The 20,982-nt window shown below is 61.0% G+C and overlaps 1 protein-coding gene across 9 annotated transcripts in view; it reads right to left on the bottom strand.

The window, feature by feature from the left end:
- BAIAP2 (BAR/IMD domain containing adaptor protein 2) overlaps window positions 1-20,982 on the bottom strand; it is a 66,413-nt gene that overhangs the window by 29,676 nt on the left and 15,755 nt on the right. For all 9 annotated transcript variants that reach the window (XR_006739466.1, XR_006739465.1, XM_045569655.1 and 6 more), the window contains exon 3: window positions 18,627-18,713. Coding sequence is in view for 7 of the 9 variants with exons in the window: in XM_045569655.1 (XP_045425611.1) it covers window positions 18,627-18,713 (87 nt within the window). In the remaining 2 variants the exon portion in view is untranslated. The remainder of the gene's footprint in view (window positions 1-18,626; window positions 18,714-20,982) is intronic.

The raw sequence follows: 20,982 nt of genomic DNA, 5'->3' as shown, positions 1-20,982 counted from the left end.
GACGCACTTGTGCACACGGCTGCGCCTGCTGCAAGTCTCCCCACGGGGGACGCCAGGGGGGACGCCACGGCACTCGCCACAGCCTTACGCTCCGAATTCTCAGTTCCCGTCAGGATCCAACGCAAAACACATATTCCCCTAAAAGGTTCCAAGCAACCGATTCCAGAAAAACATGAGGAAGAAAATCACCAAACAGCAAATCCTGCACAAAAGGAACCACTGATGCCAAAGAGGATGTGCAGCTTTGCAAGCAATTCCGGCCAGGGGACAGTGTCACACACCGCACGGGGGTGGTGGCTGCCACTCACCTGGGCTGCGTTGGCACTCAGATGTGCACCCCAGTGTCCGGCCAGCCGAGCCCCGGCCCCGCGCTGTGCAGTTGCCCACGGGACACCCAGGCACAGCTGCACAGACCAGCGCACGCCCTGAGCTTCAAGCCAGAGGCTGTGCAGAATCAGCCGACCCGGGGGATTTTCTGCATGTTACACACAGTTGCAGGGGGTCCACATGCGTGTAGAGTGGGTGTGTGCAGCCACCAGCACTCAACCCCTGGAGGGATGGGCAGCCGCCCACACCAGGTCCCGGGCCCAGCACAGGCCCCCAAGATCTCGAGATCAGGTTGGGGCTCTGCTGGGCCAGCAAGAAGCAGCCTCGCCTGCTGTTCCCTGTGTCCTTGCTGCGCCCTGAAGGTGGGCGGTGAAGGGCTTCAGAGCCCGTGGGCACCACACTCTGGGGTGCGTGTGCGGCAGGACGCAAGAGAGGCAGCTCCGGGGCTCTGGGGTTCGGGGCCCTCGCCACCCTCCCGCCCAGGAGGCGGTCAGCCCTTTCCAGGCCCGCCTGCGGGGAAGGAGGAGGCTGCCGGCTTCCCACCTGATACCACCAGCCCACTGGGAATCCAGGGGCGTGGATCCCAAACCCGAAAACTCCGGTTCAGAATGGAAGATGAGACAGCGGTGCCAGGACAAACCAGCGCCAAGTGCCGGGCCGCCCAGAGAGGGTGGCCACACCGCAGGGCGCCGGCGTGGGAGAGCAGGAGTGGCGGGAGGAAGTCCCCATCGCTAGGGGAGACAAGTCACCAAGCCCTGATCCTGGTGCGGCTGGATAGGACCCCAGGGAGCGCCGCTGGCTCAGGGTGTCTTGGGGCTGGGGTCGGCCTGCCCACTTTGGGAGTGGGGAATGGGTGAGGCCCAGGGGGCAATGTGCGTTTCATTTGGACAAAAGTCTGGAAAACACACAGGTTCCCTGAGAACGAGGCCACACCCTCCCCAGATTCCTCGTGAGTCAAGTACCAGGTCAGCCCCGGTGACTCACCTCGGGCTTCACCCCATCGGTCCTAAGTTTTAAAGATTCCTGGCACTGCTAGTAGCCTCGACCGTGGCCTCAGAGTGAACCCAGCCCATGTGGCAGCGGCCCCGGCCCTGGGGGAAAAGGCAGGGCCCCTGGGCGCAGGACAGCCAGGCGGCTGCTACACACAGAACACGCACCTGCATGTACATGCATACACGCACCCAACACGCGAGCAAATGGTACTCACACACTAGTATGCACTTAAAACGTGCACACACATCCACACACACTGCCCTTCCACCGGACCCGAGGGGTGTGCAGGTCACCACTCTGCCCTCCAGCCTGGCCCGTCCTGGCCTGTGAAACTCAGGGGGAACGTTCAGCTGACAGAGGCCAAGTGTGTCTTGTGTGGCTACAGGACAACACGGGACGGTCACCACCGCCCTCGCTCCGCACAACCGGCTGCGACCTGACCAGCTACAGCCCAGGAGCCGGCACCTGCCCAGGCCTGAGTGGAGCTGACAGGACCCGGGCTGGGCCCGCCCCCAGCACAGAGACAGTGCCGGAGCTGGAGCGGGGCCTGACGGAGCAGTGGCGCCAGGCCCCTCGCGCGGCCCCAGCAGGCCCGTCTGTCCTTGTGTCTGCTCCGCTGGGGTGGCACCTGGCCAGCGGGCCCCGTCCACCCGCCGATACCAGCTCCTGCCTGGCATCCTGGCAGAGCCTGCAGGGCCCAGCCCAGCACCCGGCTCTTTGTTTGTGTAGATTGTGATAAAATTCACTTAACATAAAATGCACCATTTTTACCTTTTTAAAGTGAATTCAGCGGCATGTAGCACGTTCATGAGGTTAAGCAACCATCACTTCTATCCTCATCCCAGAACATGTTCACCACCCCAGAAAGAAACCCCACACCCATGAGCGGTCACTCCTCCTCCCCTCCCCCAGCCCCTGGCAACCACCAATCCCTGGTGTCTCTGGATCTGCCTGTTCCGGACATTTCACATACGTGGAATCGCACAACAGGCGACCTTCTGTGTCTGGCTTCTCTCACTGAGCATAATGCCTTCAAGTTCCCTCCATGCTGTGGTGTGTAGCATGTGCCAGGCCTCCCTTAACGGCTGCGTGACGCTCCCTTGCCTGGACACACCACGATTTGCTACCCCCCATCCATCCGCGGACCCCTGGGTGGTTTCTGCTTCGGGGCTATTCTGAACAGCAATGCTGTGACATCAGCTCTCGTAAAGAAGCAGTTTTATGACAAGCCTAAGCGCTCCCTGCATACGATCAGTCTTCCTGTGTGTTCCCACGGTCCTCACACCTGCTCACAGCCAAAATCGTCAGGGACAAGCAGAGCCCAGCGGAGCAGAGCAAACCGCGGCCTCAGCCCTGCCGGCACCCGTGTCCACCGGGGAGGTCAGGGCCCGGGACGTCCCTGCAGGCTCTCGACGAGCCCCTGGCTCTGAGATCAGCTGCGGCCGCCCGGCCAGCAGCCCACTTCTCCCCTTGACCACGTCCCTCTCTGCCCCAGCCTAACCCTAACCCACTGCAAGAAAACCAAGAACCAGATAAATTACAGTTGTACCCACTAATATGAGTTGATTCTCGAAGGCTGACCGGCACCCCTGCAGGTCTGGGTGACTCGGCACCCCCTCGGGCTGCACTCTGGGGGAGCTTCCCGCGGCTGCCCCCGCCTCCGGCAGGGCCTGGCTCTGCCAAACCCTGGGACCAGGGGTGAGAGGGGACCCAGGGCTCGGTGCCATCTGCTTCTTGGCCGCGTGCATCGCTTCACGGCCGGTACAAAGATATTCCAGCACACCCTCAGAAACACGCACAGACCCCGGCAGGAACCTCGGTGCCGGGCCAGCCAGTGCCTGGAGGACCAAACGCACCTACCAAGGGAAGGGGTGGGACTCGAGGACCACCTGATGCCACCACATGGCCCTGAGGGAGCCAACACGGGGGGAAGACAGAAACCAGAGGACCCACGGGCACACGGCGCGTGGCGATGCACTGGCTCAGAGGTACAGGGAGCAGGTGAAGGAGGGCGTGGGGCTCCGGAGCATGAGCCAGATCAAGGCTCAGAGGAGGGTCCCAGCGATGCACACAGGGACGCTCTGGTGCCCCCAGGCAAGGTCAGGACCATGGGAAAACCAGGGGTGCTGCCCGGACCATCCCATCAGCAAATGACAGCAAAGGGCAAGCCAATCACCCCGGGTACTTCAGGGCTTCGGGAAAGAGCGGGGTGGAGGACACAGCCCATCTGAGGCAGCAGGTGGGGGTGGGGGGCGTCTTCAGATGGCTTTACACAAGTTTGGGGACTTGGTTCCACACTGATGATGTCACGGTGGCTGTCTGGTGAGCTCGGGAGCCTGGGAAGGCCAGTGAGGCTGGACACAGGGGACGGCGGGGTGGCAGGGGAGGACCCGGAGAAAGCAGGGACTGGCTCTGGGGTGCAGGCTGCGTGAAGGATGCTGGCGGCTGCTTGTGGCAGAGACCGCAGGTGAGTGGGGCGGGGCAACGAGACGCCCCAGCCCTGGCCCAGGGGCAGCCCTGGCCTCCTACTTGCATCCTACAAGCCTGGGAAGGCCCCCACGAAATAATAAAATGCCGGTGCAGCAGGAACTCAAACGGCTGGGGACTCAAACTCGGGCTCTGCAGGGAGCCTGAGGCAGTTCTGCAGTCATACCTGGTCCCACAGAGGGCCCTGGGTCAGCAGCAGGGAGGGAGGGAGATCAAAGGCTGCAAGTCCCCACCTGCCACTGGACACATTCTCTTCCCAGCCCAACCTTCCACTCCTAGAGAAAAGCTGCAAGAAAAGTGCAGCAAATGCAACACCCCCCTCCGGGGTTCCCAGGCCATGACTCTGTGCCATGTTCACTCTAGCTCTTTTTCTGGTGTGTGGGTGCACGCACACACAGGTACATATGTGCGCACGCACACACACACACACGCAGACACGCATGCTTTCTTCTGAGCCACTTGAGATTTAATTGCAGACCTCGTGACGCTGCCCCCACCCCCAACACACCAGCTTGTGTCCCAGGAGCAAGGATCTTTGGCTCCGCCCTGATGCTCAGGAAGGTCACCGCTGACCCTGCACTAATCACTCCCACATCAGTGTCCCTGGAGTCCCCGTCATGCCCTGGATGAGCTTTCCCCAAACCAGGAGCTCATCGAGGGTCCCCCTGCATTCCCTCCCAAAGAGATAAGTCACCTTCCTATTTATTCGAATACTGCTTCAAAAGCATTTGGGACAAACAGGTTCACTGAGGGTCCGGAGGCGCTGACTAGCCTGGGGCACCCAAGTCCTCGGGCTGCTCAACCTGACGGACGAGTCCCTCACACTCTCCTCTGCGACTGGTCTGATGGTGCAAGCACTGCATGGGCACCGCACGCCTGCAGCCCTGGCATGGGCGAGGCAAAGGCATTATATGCAACTAAAATGTTTGTACCCCCATAACGTTCTGAAATTAAAAAAAATAAAAAAGATTGAGCTCTTCCCCCCCAGCAAGCGCACATGTTCTTCTGATCTGCAAATGACAAGCTGAGAAAAGCGTGAATCCTGCACACAGGGAAAAAGAAGGGGGCGGGGGCGGCCCGCAGGCTGGCACAGACCCGACCTCCCCCGCAAAGGTGGGGGACTCTGCGGTCCAGAGAGGGCCGGCAGGGAGGGGCTACAGCAGGAAGCTAAGCGTGGACGCCTGGGCCTGGCACCCAGGATCAGGGCAGTAAGACCAGGGTCTCACAGCCGGGGACGCCCACAGCACAGCCACGTCCCACAGAGGGCTCGGAGCGGCCACCCGTCTCCCACGGCAACAGCCACAGTAGGAGCTCTGGACACCGCCCCTCCCTGATGCCACGGGCCCTCCTTGTGCCCCTTCTGCTGGGTGATGTAGGTAGGAAAAATTGGCAAAAAACAAAGAAGAAGGGAAGAGGCCCCACCCCACAGGCCGGCCGAGGAGCAGGGCCCCACGCAGCCTGCAGGACAGCGCGGGCGGCTGTGCTCAGACGGGGGGAGTCGAGGCTGCGCAGGCCCCAGTGTCCCCACCTGCCAGGGCTCCCCCAGGAAGGGCAGCTGCCCCCAAACTGCTGGGCCCCAGGTATGTTGGGGGGGCCAGAGCTCAGGAAACGCCCGGCCGCAGTGGTGGCCATGAGGCCACGGCCCACGTGGGAGCAGGAGCAGGACGTCACACGCTTACACAGGGAAGCTGGTGCTTCCTGGGCCCGTGGTCAGACTGCCAAGCGTGGGCGTCAGAGCAGGAGGGATCCCCAGACCCCGAGAAGCGCTCAGGAGGCTGTGAAGTGTGAATGTAGGGGTACGGGGGAGACCCTCTCTCTTCCAGACTTTCAGTGGGTCGGGCCAGGCCAGGGCCACTCTGTGCCTGGCCAGGGGCACCCGAGGGAGGCTGAGAGGCCAGCGGGCCGAGGACCTTCCATGAGGTGGGGCTTGTTCAATCTGCCCTGGGGCCCTCCAGGCCAGGAGCCTGGGAGAAGGGAGTGTCGGCCCTTGGGCAGGTGGAACGCGGGTGACTCAGCGGCCCCTCCCCAAGGTTCTGAGAGCTGGAGCCAGCAGGGGGACCACAGCTGCCACAGCCCGCTGGGAACCCTGACCCTGCCCGGCCTCCGACACTGGCATCTGACCCCCAGCGCAAAAGGAGGAGAAGCAGGACCGGCGTGGCCAAGACTGAGGCCACAATGCTGCGTGCTCCTGGGCACGCGTGTGCCGTGTGGGAGGAGGGGACAGGCCACCCCACCAGCCCTGCCTTCTCCACCACCTCCCTGGCAGCCTCAGATGGCAGAACCGTGCTGGAATAGTTCTTGCGGACCAGATGGCACTACGGGGTGTGAGAAGGCATGTGACCCTGCAGGTGACTCGCCCTTGAGCCTGGGTCTCCAAGTGACTCCTCGAACTGGACTTTAAGCCCTGCAACAGAGGCTCAGAGAGGCTGATGGGCAGGTGCCTGGCGTCATGGTGTGGTTATGGTGTTCTTCTTGGGCAGCGGACATCGGGGCCTCTCAAACACTTGCGTCTTGGGCACTTCTGTCATTTCAGGAGGTGCCGGGGCGCTTTTACTCTCTCTGCTGGTGGCAGAAGAGCTGTGAGCCAAGGGGTCAGCTGCTCAAACTTGGCATCACCTCGGAGCCTTCCTGAGCAAAGATCCCTAATGCTCAACTGTTCTGGTGGCTTCCAGAGCCCGAAGGCGCCTGCAGAGCTCATTAGCATGTGCCTGGATCATCACGCAGGGGGAGAGAGCCTGGGGGGCTGCCTGGCCTCCGACTGCCAGAGCCCCCAGCAGGGCAGAGGGGACAGAGCTCAGGGAACGCACCCCTCCTCTCCACTGCCCTGCAGACACCAGCCTTTCCTGGGGAGAGGCAGGGTTCTCCTTCCGCCTATAGAACACGCAAAAATGGAAGGGGGGTAACCAAAAACTGACGGCGGCGTTGCCATGGTTACAACAGGATAGCGCTGCTCACTGACACGCTGTTCTGCAACAGAACGGTCCCAAGAGGCACCTTGAGTCAATGTCCGCCCAACAACCAGATCTTAGACACTGGGAAGGGGGCTTTGTAGGGACAAAGGGAGAGGCCAAGGGGCACCTCTGTCACCCAGGAGCCTCCAGCCACTACCCTATGCTCCCTGCCTCGAGGACGGGCCCTGGACCAGCAGTGGCCTCTCCCCCCGGGAGTCTGATCAGGTGGAGGATTCTCAGACCTGCCTCGGGCCTTGGAGCTGAATCTGCAAACGGACTTGGTCCCCTGACATCCGCCCACGTGCTCCAGGGTCCCAGGCCTGCACTGGGGCTCCGGGTTCAGAGGCCGCGGGTCCAGGGTGGCTGGAGTGGGGGCCTCAAAGGGCTCCTGAGCAACTTGGAGCGGACACGGGGCTCGGCAGGACTTGGCTAATGTGACGCCTTCTCCACACAGGCTGGGCCCAGCTGCTGCAGCCACAGGCGGACGGGCAGCTGGGGCCGCTCCCAGACCCGGCATCCCCTGGCCACGCACCCTTGCTGGGACCCTCAGCCTCTGCTCTTCCCAGCACGCTCCGTCTGCATGACGTGCATAGGGAGACTGGAGGCCTGACAGGCGGGGGGCAGGGGTCCTTCCACATTGCCACGTCCCGTTTGGCCATGAGTGACCAGGATCTCCTGGCAGCAAACCCTGACAACTGAGGTGCAGGAGGCCGCCTGGACGTCCCCTCGGCGTGGGAGGGCAGGCCCAGGCCCAAAGCTTGGTGTGGAGCCCGCTCCTTCTGGGCAAAGCTGCCTGTGAAACTGACCACCTGGTGGCCCAAGTGTGTCTGCAAAGACCACGGTCAGCGCCACTGCATGGCGTCACCCCCAGGGGCCCTGCGCACGTTTCCCACGCATGTGGGGGAGAGCGGCTGGTCGCAGAGGGGGCCTGGGAGGCGGAATGAACCTCACCCAGGAACGAGCTGGCCGGGGCTGGGCTCGTGAAAGCAGACGGCGGCAGGATGGTCCCCCGAAGGGGCAGAGCGAGCCCACCAAGGTGCCCGCGCCCAGCTCCTCCAGAGGGGCCCAGCAGAGCAACGGGCCCCTCGGCTGGGCTCTCCCCACAGGGAAGGCGCCTGCTGCAGAGGCCGGAGAAGAGACGCCAGAAGAGCCTGTGACTGTCCCTGGAGTCGGTCCTGGGACCCCAGCCGCCCTCAGGATTTGACCAAAGTCCCATCTTCACGAGCAGGAGACAGGTAAGCCAGGCAAGGCATGCAGCCAGGATGGGCCACCCCATGGATGCCCGCAGCCCCTCTGACCTCCTTGCCAGTGTCTAGTTTTCTGTCACTCCCCAAGCCAGGGCCACCCTCTCCCAGCACTCCATGGAGATGGCGTGAGCACTCCCAGTCGCTCTTGGATCTGCAATTGTCTGTGCATGTGCACGGATGTGCGTGCCCATGTGTGCAATCTCTGCCCAGGACACAGTCCAGTCAGTCCTTCAGTGATGTGACTGCCTGCATGTGACCACTGGAAACAATTATAAAATGCTTCCAACGTACAAAATGCACCAAGGACAATGTAACAAGAGCCCACGGCCCGCCATTCAGAGCTGTCAGAGCCTGACGTCCTGTCACAGCGCTAGGACAAGCCCCGCTGTGCTCTGTACTTGTGCTGTGTGTCTGAGGTCCCAGCACAGCCAGCAGCAAACTATGTGACCCAGGGCAGTGGGGCTGGAGGGAGCTGGGGCGCAGGACGTGGCTGGGCAACGGACACCTCTGGCCGCGGAGGCCCCAGGCAAGGGTCTGGCCCCTGCATCATCAGCAGAACCCCGGCACCACCCACAGCCAGAACTCATGGCCAGACAGAGGGCCAGGCCCTGAGATCTGGGCCCCCAGACCCGAGAAAGACTCTGCCCAGGACTGGAGCCCCCCACGCCCTCCAGTAGGACTCAGTGCCACACCCAAGAGGCCACTGAGGTCACCCCTCTATAGTTCCGGGTCGAGGGTACCCCCTCAGGGCAGAGAGGGGAGGCCCGAGGGCTGGAGTCCAGTCCCGGCCTCGGACAGCCACTGCCATGGCTTCTGTGGACTCGTCCTGGGCTGATCTGTGGAGATGGGGGCTTCAGGGGTCCTGGCCTGAGCCCTGCCTCTCGTCCCCCTCCCTCACCCGTGCCCCGGCCGGCACCCATGGGAGCCCTGGCCCTGGGCAGACCCCCTCCGACAGCTGCTCTGCAGGGGCAGGAGCCACAGACTCCCCTTCCCCGCCTCTCCAGGTGCCGCAGGTGGAGAACACTCTGCCTCGTGACAGGAGGAGGGCCCCTCCACCCGCCTCGCCCACCTGTGCTCCCTGACCTGCTGCCAGGAGGGCACCGTCTCTCCCAGGGGCAGTTTCTCAGGCGCCGACTCACTCCAGACACAAACAGGGGTGGAGGCCACATGGAGGCTGCTGGCTGTCAGCTCCCCGGGTGGCTGGGTCAGGGTCCGAGGTGCCTCTGACGCACGTACCCTCCCACCAACTGGCACCACCCAGAATGCACGGGACCCACACCCCTGGCACCCCAGGAATAGGCAGAGACCAGCCCATAGAGGCCGCTGACCTGGCACCTGTGCCCACCCAAGACCCCTACCCTGCAGCCAGCATGTCCCCAGCTCCTGTCCAAAGGAGGAGGAGCTGCTCTTTCTATGCCCTCATCTGGGAGCACTGGGGACAGCGGTGCCTCAGCTGGGGAGGTGCGGTCAGGCCGCAGGACTGGCGGACTTCTTGGGGCCTCCAGAGCCCTTGGTGGCCCAGCACCTTGGTACAGGCTGGCTGAGGCCCAGGCCTCGTGCACTGGTGTCAACACTCTTAGGGGCCAGGTCTCCCTGGGGCTGAGGCACCTGCTGTGGGGCAAGGGCATCTGCAAGGCCTCGCACACTCCCTCTGCCAGGCCGGCAGGGGGACAGGGCTGGCGCTTCCCCTTCCTGGAGTAGGAGCAAAGCTGGGAGGCCCCGCTGTTCTCCCTGAGCCCCGCCACACTCCGCCAGCCCCAGCTCGGAGTCCGGACACCCCCATCTCACCCACAGGCAACAGGCATGGAGGGAAGCACTGTGAAGCAGAAACACTGTATCCAGGCTGAGGCCCCGCGGTCTCCGGCCGCTGCTCCTTATTGACATTCTGGCCTCGGAGCAGACCCAGACGCCGAGGGGACAGGGAAACATGCTGAGCTATCTCCCCCCACCACAGAGCCGCCCGGGAACATGGCAAATCCATTTAAGTCGGTTATTAATCTCTCCCAGCAAAGCTCAACCTGGCACCACAAGGCTTCCTGCAGGGCGGGCAGAGCTGGGACCCTGCAGCAGGCAGACACCGGAACTCGAGGCCAACGTGCCCGTCCCCCTGCCTGGGGCTGGCTCACCAGGGCGGGTCCCCACAGGTAAGGACACGACTGTACAACGAGCGCCTGGTGCTATGCCGGGACGGACCTGCAGGAAGCGGCCTGGGTGTAATGGTGGCTCATCCACCAGCCCCTGCTTGGGTATCTAAGCAGCACCCGGCACCTGTATCCCACTGTGGGGAGGGGCAGAGGAACAGTGGGGGACGCTTGGTGTCATCAGCTGGGAGGGGACAAAAGGCAGGTCACCAGCATGGAGTCTGCTCTGGAAAGGCCCAGGCTGGTCCTGGCTGGGTCCCTGCTCCCCTTCTGTCTGCAGGTCGCAGCTGCCCTGGAGGCCCCCGGGACCAGGCCCCTCAGGGCGGTGACACTGATACAACTCCTACTGCGGGATCTAATTAAGGCCTCCAAGTGGTGTCTCTGGGGAAGACTCAGCAGTCTCCAGTGCGCCCCGAGGTGAGGGTCAGAAGCAGGTGACACATCAACAGACCACCATCATGCCCCCAAGGCTGGGACACACACCAGCGTCCTGGCGCAGGTGGATGGCTCTGCCTGACCCGGGCAGGGCCGTGACGCACCGGACAGCCTGCCCGGCCTCACCAGAGACTCCACACACGGGGAAGGGATCGCCCAGGCCTGAGAAAACAGCCAACACCTGCAGGAACAGGAAGGGCACCGAACCCCACGGGCCCGTTGGTGGCATTCAGAACACTGCCTCACCCCAGGTAGGGAGGTGTGGGCCGCAGCCAAAGGCCACGGGAAGTCTGCAGGCCACACCTCGATGCAGTGACTCAGTGACTAACACCCAGCCCAGTTTCAGGTGGGGACGCCAGTGGGTGCCCCTGTCCCGAGGCTGGCACTACACGGAGCTCCTGTCGCCCTCTGGGTGCCGGGGAATGCCGGCCAGATGGCAGGGCCCGAGCACAGGGCCAGCGCACTCGGCAAGTACACACACGCCCTGTGATCACAAACAGGCACGCTGCAGGCACTGGCAGGTACAGGCGGCCTCTTCAAAGGAGAGAAACAACAGAGGCCTCGGGAGAAGGGAGGGGGACCCTGCCCAGCCCACAGCCCGCTCTCAGCAGAGCCCGGAGCAGTCAGACCAGAAACACCACCTCGGCGAGACCTCGGGACAGGGACAGGCTCAGTGTGCAGGTCGGCCACGCGGAGGAAACACAGGGCTCTCCTGGAGGCAGCCATGCCCCTCCTGGCTGCAACCGCAGCTTCACTCTAGACAGCGCACCTTCCTCAAAAGTCTACGCTGCTCTACAAGGTGACTTAACCTCAGCCACCCTGCAAAGCCAGGGACTGCCCCACAGGCAGACTACATGACCCTCCTTCCACATGGGTGATTCCAGCACAGAGCACTAGAGCCACCTGCCCACGTGCCCAGGTGTGCACACTGTGGCAGGAGCCCAGGTGCATTGGGACTCTGGCCTCCTCCTGCCTGTTGCCCCATGGCCGGCTCAGGCTTGGGCTCAGCCCAGCTCTGTGCCCCCATCCCCTGGGCAGAGGAGGCAGAGAGCCCGGGCTGCAGGCAGCTGTTGGCAGGTGGCATGTGCCCAGGTGTGCAACCCCCCCGCCAGGGCACCACCCCTGACAGCTGGGGAGGCAGACTCGACAGCTCCCTCCAGCAATGCAAAGGAGCAGAGCTGCAGCCTGTGTGGGCACCCCCGAGGCCTGGCAGCAAGGGGAGCCCCCACACCCCTACCCTGTGGCCTCCATACCAGCCCCCGGTGGCAACAGCGCTGCTGCAGGAGGGGAGGAGCCCGGCACATTCCCCAGATTCCCAGGCATCAGCCGGGAGCTGAGCGCCCGCCCGCAGGCAGCCAGGACCAGCACACACAGCTGCTTCTGCGGCCAGGCTGGGCCGGCCTCCCTCCTGGCCACTGTCCAGGCTCTCTGGCCACCAGGATGGGGCATGCCCGCACATGCCAGGGACTGGCCTAGAGAGCTTGGGCCCAGCCAGACACTCCGATCACCCCGAGCTGCTGGTCAGCCCGAGCACTGAGAACCGCAAGGAGGCCGAGCAGATGCCCCGTGGAGGCTGCGCCCCAGCACGGGATCAGAGAGGCTGTCAAGGCAACAGCTCTGCTCTGTAATTACGCTCGCCACAGCGGGAGCCGAGCGAGGCACGCCTCAGCACAGACGGAGGGCGAGCTTCTGAGAAGCCGGAGTCCACAGCAGACAGCCACGTGTGGGTGGCTGCCGGCGAGGGGATTAGAAGGGCTGTGAGAAAATTCCGGAACTTGGAGCCGTCCCTCCACTCCCTGACTAAGCAGCTCACTGTATCAAAGCAAAGCTCTGGGAGTCAACTGCAGAGTCTTGTTCACTGCAGGAAAAAAAGCTCCACCCGAAGATGAGAGGACAGTCCTCCCGTCCCCGCCGAGGCCGCCTCCCCGAGAGCCAGCACCGTGCGGGCGGGGCTGCGGGCGCGGAGAGACCGACCCGACCAAAGGCAGATGCTGCCCGGCCGCTGGCCTGCCCCGAAAGGGCGAGAACACAGAGGGCGGCTGGTTTACAGCAAAAGCAACTCCAGCTTCAGCACCGCGGGGCTGGCGCTGGCTCAGGAGCGGGACGCTCACGCAGGAGGTCACCGCTGCTCCCGAGGCACCGGCTCCACCTCTGAGCAGTCCACGCCTGGCACATGTGGTGGGGGTCTGCTGCCGAGACCCTCACTCCTCGCAGGAAGAACGACACTCAAGGCTCCAAGTGGAAGGGGACAGAGCCATGTGCAGCCATGACAAGGGTCCGTGCAGACGGCACGCTGACAGGCCGTCAGCCCAGGGTGCAGAGCGAGGGCCACAGGAGGAAAAGGCAAGCACCGGAGAATGCAGGGTGGGAGCTGCCAGCAGCAGCACGGCCTGCCCCACACACAGAGGAGCAGGGCAGGAAGTCAGCAGCAAGGACGGGCTGCCCGCTTTGCTAGGTGTCAAGGTCAAGGTTAAATCACTGAACACGATCTGGGGTCTGATGGTTGGCTGGTCTGAGCAGAGCACCCCCACCAGCCCAGACCAGGCTCCACCTCCCATGACAGCAGGGACACCCTGCTTCATGCCCCCGCCCCGCTCCTAGAGCAGTCAGGACGGACTGAGGAAAGAGTAATCAGAAATGAGCAACCTCTGGGCTGCAGACAGGCAGAGGACGAGGAAAGCAAACTCAACAGCAAACAAAATACACGAGTCAGACGACGAGGGCCAGAGGAGGTCACCTTGTGATGACCAGGTAGGTACAAGTGCACATGTACACACCCAACAACACAACCCACAAACCCGAAAGCAAACACCACCGAGGAACTGTGCAGCCACCGTTGGGGGAGCAAGACCCGAGCCTCTTCTGCTCATTTCACAGGCGGCTGCCGCACAACGCCCAGGGCACAGGGCCGCGGGAATCCACTGCAGAGAGCTCGGCTCCGCGGCTCCTGTGGACCAGCTCACGCAGAACAGCAAGACCCGCCCGGGCGCGGTGCCTCTCGTCTGTCATCCCGGCACTCTGGGAGCCTGAGGCGGGAAGATCGATTGAGCTCAGGAGTTCGAGACCAGCCTGAGCAAGAGTGAGACCCCGTCTCTACTAAAAATAGAAAAATTAGCCCTCTGGGAGCCTGAGGCGGGAAGATCGATTGAGCTCAGGAGTTCGAGACCAGCCTGAGCAAGAGTGAGACCCCGTCTCTACTAAAAATAGAAAAATTAGCCGGGCAACTAAAAATAGAAACAAAAAATTAGCCGGGCATGGTGGCGCATGCCTGTAGTCCCAGCTACTCGGGAGGCTGAGGCAGGAGGATCGCTTGAGCCCAGGAGTTTGAGGTTGCTGTGAGCTAGGCTGACGCCACGGCACTCTAGCCCACGCAACAGAGCAAGACTGTCTCAAAAAAAAAAGAGAACCAAACCGTTTAAAAGATGTGTGTCTGGAAGATTCCACAGCAGTAGAAATGAAGGTATCCGCTGCTGGCAACATGGATAGACCCTGAGAGTGGAAAAGCAGGTGCACACGCCCATCTTCCTGCAGCTGACTGGCGGTGGCACAAGGCCCAGAGCTCCCAGCAGGCCCTGGCTGCTCCAAGCCCTGCCCCCCACCCTCCTCCACTCCAGACTTCCCGGTTTCTGCAGACACCTCACACCTCTGCGCTCACCCTTTGCCCCCCCTTTGCCCCGTTCCTCCACCCCTCCCTGCCCCCAGTTCTCCTGGTTGGGGGGGTCCCCAACTCTAGTCCCAGGCTGAGCACAGGACTGTCAGGTGAGGCTTTGTCTGCACTCTCCCCACACCGGCCCCCACACTGTCAGGTATTTCAAAACACCCAGGACAAAGAGCTCAAAAGCTTCCAGGGAGGGAAAAACAAAAACACTCACATTATACGTATTAATAGTCATTACTGTGGTTGAAAAACCCACAAAAACAAGAACCGCTCACATGTAGAAACATCAGCATCACAATGACGTTGAAAAGCCCACTGGGAGCTGGAGGAGGGTGGGGTGTGCAGAGGCTCTTTCCCACCTGGAATTCCAGGCCCAGACAGAAAAACACCTGCAGACACACCCGTCACAAACCCTTGCCGTTTACCACTGGGAGGGGGACGATTTCCCCTGAGGCAGCAGCACCGAGCAGGACCCAGAAAACACGGGGCTCCGACCCATCATCCTGGCACAACGGGGGTCCCAGTGGGTGGAGCAGGGCCCCAGCACTCCAGAGAAGAGACAGACTGAGATGACAGCAAAAAAGTCTGTGACCTCTGTCTGGGGGGTTGGAAAAATTAATGACAGACAGTCCGTCGAAAATGACACAAATGAAGAAATGAGGCGATTATTAACTCTGGAAAAAACAAAGCCATCGTAATAAAAATCATAATCACAGTCACAGCAACAAAAACCCATGGACCATAACACCAAAAAACCAGCTGACCGGACTTCATTAACATCAAATACAATAGTTTTGTTCTAAAAACACCATCACAAACATGAAAGGCCAACCAGATTACGAAAAGTACTTGCAAAATGTATGCCTGACAACGAACTTCTGTCTCGAGACACAGACAACCCATGTAACTCAACAAGACACAAACGCAAATAAAATGAAGGCGGGAAAGAGTCGAACAGACACTCGCTAAAGAAGGTAAACACGTGGCAAATAATCGCACAGAAAGACGCTCCACACGTTCGCTCATCAGAGAAGTGCAAATCTGACAACGCCCAAAACTAAACACAACCCAAACGTCCACCACCAGAGGACCCTACAAGCAAACCGTGGCATGTCCACACAACGGAACACGACCAGAAATAAAACGTAACTATCGATACACACAACGCCACGGATGAATCTTAAAATGATGCAGATCGCAAGCCAGACAAAAACAGAATGCAAACCATGTGATTCCATTTATATAAAACTCCAGCAAATGCTCACTCAATTACAGCGACAGAAAGCGCATCAGTGGTTGCCTGGAGACGGGGAAGGAGTGCGAGGGAGGGGCCCAGGGAGGGGCCAGGTCGTTGTCTGACCCTGGCAACGGCTTCACAGGTGTACACACACGTCAAAACCCACCAAGTTACACATATTTGTTTTTCAGAGACAGGGTCTCGCTCTGTTGCCCAGGCTGGAGAGCAGTGGCGTGATCGCAGCTCGCTGCAGCCTCCAGCTCCCAGGCTCAAGCGATCCTCCCGCTCCGCCTCCCAAAGCCTGGGGTTACAGGCCTGACGCCGCCGCAGCCACCTGTGTTATATGCTTAAGTATGTGCAGTTTACTGTACTTCAATTATCCCTCAATAAAGCTGTAAAACCAAAAGTAATCACAATATGCTATATGCCTTAGCCTGAAAAGGATTTATAGCATCATCATATAAACACCATACACTGATTTAAGTAAAAATTGTGGTTATTGGGTGGGGCAAGGGGACAGTATAAGAAAGCTAAATCCAAACCTTCTACAAGAATCCACCACACAATGTCTAAAATTTTAAAAAGAGGGGAGAGAAACAGCATAAAACTGGCACATGGCAGCAAGCACCAGGACAACAGCTCGGGAGCAGCCTCGGAAGCGGGGCCTGGACACAGCGCCGAGGGCGGGAAAAGAACCGACTCGCTTCTGAACCCAGGGTGTGCTGCTTTGATAACATTCCACTCCCAAGCCTTTTCCCAGCAATTCCACTGCTACATACGTGCCTAAGATAAACGAGGACACGTTCACAGGAACACTTGTGTGCAAGTGTCCACGGCAGCATCACTCACAGCAGCCTGGAGGGGAGAGCGGCCGGAGGTGTGAGGACAGACCAACAATGACAGCGTGGTCCGTCCACACAAGGGAGGGTTGTTCAGCCCTAACTAGGCACGGAGCCCTGGCACCTGCTACAGCAGGAACGAACCTCAAACACACGCTCGGCAAAAGCAACCACACGAGGCCACACGCTCTATGAACCTGTCCACACGAAGTGCCCAAAACAGGCAAATCCACAGAGATAGGCGCGGATTAGTGGTTGCCAGGGGCCAGGGACGTGGGGAATAGGCCTAATGTGTACATGGTTTCTTTGTGGGGTGATGGAAAAGTTTTGGAGTTAGATTGCGGTAATGGTTGCACACTCTGAATGCACTAAAAACCGTTGAATTCTACACTCAAAATGGGTTTTTGTACAGCATGTGAATTATGTCAATAGAGCCATTACCAAAAGAAAAACTCTGGCTCCCGGAGCAAGGCTGGCATCTGGCTGGCCACCTCTGCAGACACACGGGAGGGGCTCTCCAGACCAGCCCTGGGGGAGATTTCAAAGACCCACACAGGGGCCCTCACACGACACCCCCCGGCTTCCCTCTGAGGAGCCAAGAAGGCCGGGCTTCCTCTCCAAACTCTGCAGACCCAGATGGGGGCCCAGAGGCTCCGGGGCAGGGCCCCCATGTGCCGCTGTGTGTTGCTATGGATTCCTGGCCCGCACGGCCTTGATGTCTACACCCCACCAGCCAGGCTGAGGCCGAGGGCCCGACTGCAGCTGCGCGCCCAGTGACTCCGCCCATGGGGCCCGGTACCTCCGCCCTCCTCCCCAGCCCAGGTAGGTCCCATGGCTGCATCTGGCAACACAACAGCGTCTCCTGGAATCACCAGACCTGAGGCGCACGCCCCAGTGGGCCTGCCCGAGGGGGTCCTGGGCCTGGGACATCTGGGCTTGTCCTCAGTGTCCACAGACCCGGGGGTGTGAAGGCGCCGCACAGTCTGCGGCCCACAAGCCTCGCCCCACTGCAGGACGCCGTGAGGTGTATGAAAACAAGGAGAGCTGTGTTGTGGGGTCCTGCCCGAAAGCCACAGCTCGGGGACACAGAGGCCACTTCTGGGAGTTAGAATTGACAGACACGGAGAGAAACCCAGAACCCCGACGTGCCACCATGACCGGGCCTCCCGCTGGGCTCACCATGTCACCCTCCTCACTGCCCAGGCACGCAGATCACGTCCCGGGACAGTGGCCACAGGGACACTTCCGTGGACAAGGCAGGCGGGTCCTCTGTGACCAAAAGGTGGAAGAATCCAAGTGGTTTCCCCACCGGTTTCTGGCTTTCTGTCTGTCAAAGGCTGGCCTGCGGGCCACCGTCAGCCACCTCCCTCCTAGGTCAGGAGGGCCACAGGAACGGGGACTGAGCCGAAATCGGACTTGCGACACCACCACTCGGGGCCTGTGACTCACCACGTTACAGTGTTCCTTGACTACAGGAGTAACATGAGTTCATCATGGAATATTTGCAAAATATAGAAAAAGCATAAAGAAAACAACAGTGTGGCCAGGTGTGGTGGCTCATGCCTATAATCCCAGCACTTGGGAGGCTGAGGCAGAAGGATTGTTTGAGGTCAGGAATTTGAGACCAGCCTTAAAACAGCTTTACAAAAAACAAAAAAAATTAGGCATGGTAGTGCACGCCTGTAGTCCCAGCTACTCGGGAGGCTGAGGCAGGAGCAACACTTGAGCCCAGGAGTTGGAGGCTGCAGTGAGCTATGATGACGTCATTGCACTCCAGCCCAGGTGACAGAGCAAGACCCTGTCTCAAAAAAAAAAAAAAAAAAAAAAAGAACAGAACAATCCATCCCAGGAATTCCACCTGTTAGCGCCTCCGTGGTCTGTTGGCCATAGGCTACGTTTCCTATAGATTTTTTCACTCATTTTTATACCAGGAGTTATTCCCCACACCAAATGCCGCCCTCTGAGTACAACTTCTACACACAGCCCCTGTTGGAGGCTCAAGTTTCACCTGAGCACCTTTAAGCGTGGACTCACCTATACCCCTGCACCCTGGGCTGTGCCCCTCAGGGGACAGGACTCACACGTCAGCTCCGAGCAGCACCCCAAGGCTGCCCACTGCATCCCATTTCAGCAGGGTGTGCCTCTCGCCAGCTCTGAGAATTACTGTCATTTTGAAAAACCTTTTCTTTGACAGGTTAAAACCTGATCCCAGATTGGAGAAGGACCAGACACAGGACAGGACCCCAAACCTGCCCGAGTAGGTCAGACAGCTTCAGGGATCCCCAGGGCCCCCGCAAGACTGGGGTCTCACCGAGTTCTTTGGAGCCCTGGCTCTCGCTGGCCAGCTCCCCCATCTTCACCAGGGCGTCGAAGTAGCCTTTGGCCGCATACGTCACACCTGCGGGAGAAGAGAAGGGAGTGGTTACACCCCTCGCCAGGGACCACAGCGCACACCAGCCGCTCCTCCGCGCCTGGACAAGCTCGAAGACCCCAGCTCGACTCCTGGGCAGGACGTGACCCCGTCTCCCATCCACATTCTGGTTCCGCTCCGATCCTGCTGGCTCCTTTCATCTGTGGAACACGGTGTGCTGCTCGGTCCGCGACCCAGTCCCCACAGAGAGCTCCCGTGCGCTGCCAGGGGGGGGGCGTGTGCTAAGTGCACTTCAGGAGACAAAGAAGCAACCTCAGCAAGAAAACTGCAAAGCTGCAGGCAGGAAGCCACTTCTGCCAGACCCCCGAGCAAAACCTGCCGTGAGAGGGCCGTCCTTACCATCTCTGTGCAAAGCTGGGGCTGGGCTGCGCCACTCCAGACGGCAAGGCCGGCTCTGACCAGGAAGTCGGGGTGAAAAGCTCAGCGCATGCTGAGCCCCCAGCCCCTGCCTGGTAGCCTCTGCCTGGCAGGGGCAAGGCCAGGAGGAGCCGGTGGGGGGTGGCAGGGGTGGGGCTGGCAGGGGTGGGCCTGGCAAACTCCCCCATCCCAGGGGCCCCACCTACCGCCCCCTCGGCCTGCCGGGAGGAGGAGGTGGCGCCCTCAGGAGCAGGGCTGGCGCAGCCACCAGTGCGTCATTACAATTTCTAATCCGTTTTCTACAGAACCCAGTTAGGGGCTTATGACTGGCCACTTCATCGAATTTTGTCTATATAGCTTTCAATCAAGGACACACAATTTGTTCTACAGCACAAGACCGTGCCCCAGAAGACGGAAGTGCTTCCACCGCCTGGGAGGGGTGGGCTTCCTAAAACTTGTGAAAGCGAAACAGACCAGCAGAAGCCCCTGTGAGCAGGAGAACAGGAGGAAGGAAACCGCCTGGTACTCCACACTCAGCCTCCACGACCCCCGGGACGGCCAGAGGGAAACCAGCCTCAGCCAGAGCCAGCCACGGGGCCCAGGCCCAGCCCTCGAGCCACTGGCGGGGACAGCAAGACCCTGCCCCGACCAGGGCGATCAGGGAGGACTCCATCGCTCTGCCAGGGGTGAGAGACGCCACCACGGTTCAGATCAGCAAGCGTGGCCAGTGTGGGAAAGGGAGACCACGGTGGTCCGACACTCGCAGGACCACTCCCGTCTCCGCAGGGCGGGGACCACCTGGCACCCTTGATTCCCACGTCACTGTGCACGAGCAAACTCAGACCCGGCTGAGACGAGGTGAAAACCTGCTGGCGTTCAAAGGGTGTGGAAATGAGTCCCGCTTGGAGAATCCGAGCTTTGTGTGCCCCACCCGGGACACCAGAACACCAGGGCCGGAAACCCTCTGCCTACCTGCAGCGGTGTCCCCACCTTCCTGCCTCGGTTCAGAAGACTCTTTCCAGTTGCCGCCATCCCAGACAGGGGCAGAGTCAGCTCTCCGCAGGACACACGAGGTGCCACCCAGTAAGCGGAGTGTCACAGCCGGGTAGCCACCGAACAGACGACTGTGGGGCTGTCGCAGACTTGGATGCCAACTCCCACAACCACACCCAAGATGCTCCTCTCCTGGCCGGGGGCAGGGTCGTCACCACGGCCTGGGGGTCTGGCTGGTTCGCCCAAGAAAGGACAGCTCCTTAAGGAAATTCTGACGGGAGCACGTGAGCTTTCTGTGCTGGGGCCCCAGGGCCCATCACTGAGCGGCCTGGCAGGCAGGTGGAGAGACAGCAGCAGTCCTTGGGATGCCAGCTGCTGAACCCCTGCTGTGCACGCAGCAGCACTTGGGGCTCCCCGTCCTCTTCATGCCCACAGAAACACGAGCTCACCCCAAAGGGCTGTTGGCCAGGCCAGGGACAGAGGGATACCGTCCTCCCACCCTCCTCTTTGCCATTTCCTCCGTGATCGGCTCGGTCTATGCAGGTGACTGCCACCCCTTGCACAGGGCTAGCCCGGCCACAGCGGCCCCTTAAGGGGAAGGACCAGGGTGCAGGAGGCCGCCTCGCAGGACCTGTGCCCAGTGGGGCCCTCTCTGTGGCAGGAAGAACCTCTGTTACCCACTGGTCGTGGCAGGCGGGCACAACTGTGGCTGGATGGCCCCACCTGGAGCGCTGGCCAGGGACGGGCCCTCCCTCTGGGTCTCAGTTGGGGCACTTTGCTCCCCAGTGACAGCGGGGCCAAGCTGGTGGGAAACAAGAGCTGACCTACTCTGGCCCCTCCTTGCTACCTCCAACCCGGCGCCCCACCCAACAAAGCCTGATCCAAA

The sequence above is a fragment of the Lemur catta genome, chromosome 15, assembly GCF_020740605.2.
Source record: "Lemur catta isolate mLemCat1 chromosome 15, mLemCat1.pri, whole genome shotgun sequence".
NCBI lineage: Eukaryota > Metazoa > Chordata > Mammalia > Primates > Lemuridae > Lemur > Lemur catta.
This window is presented reverse-complemented; position numbering and strand designations above follow the sequence as displayed.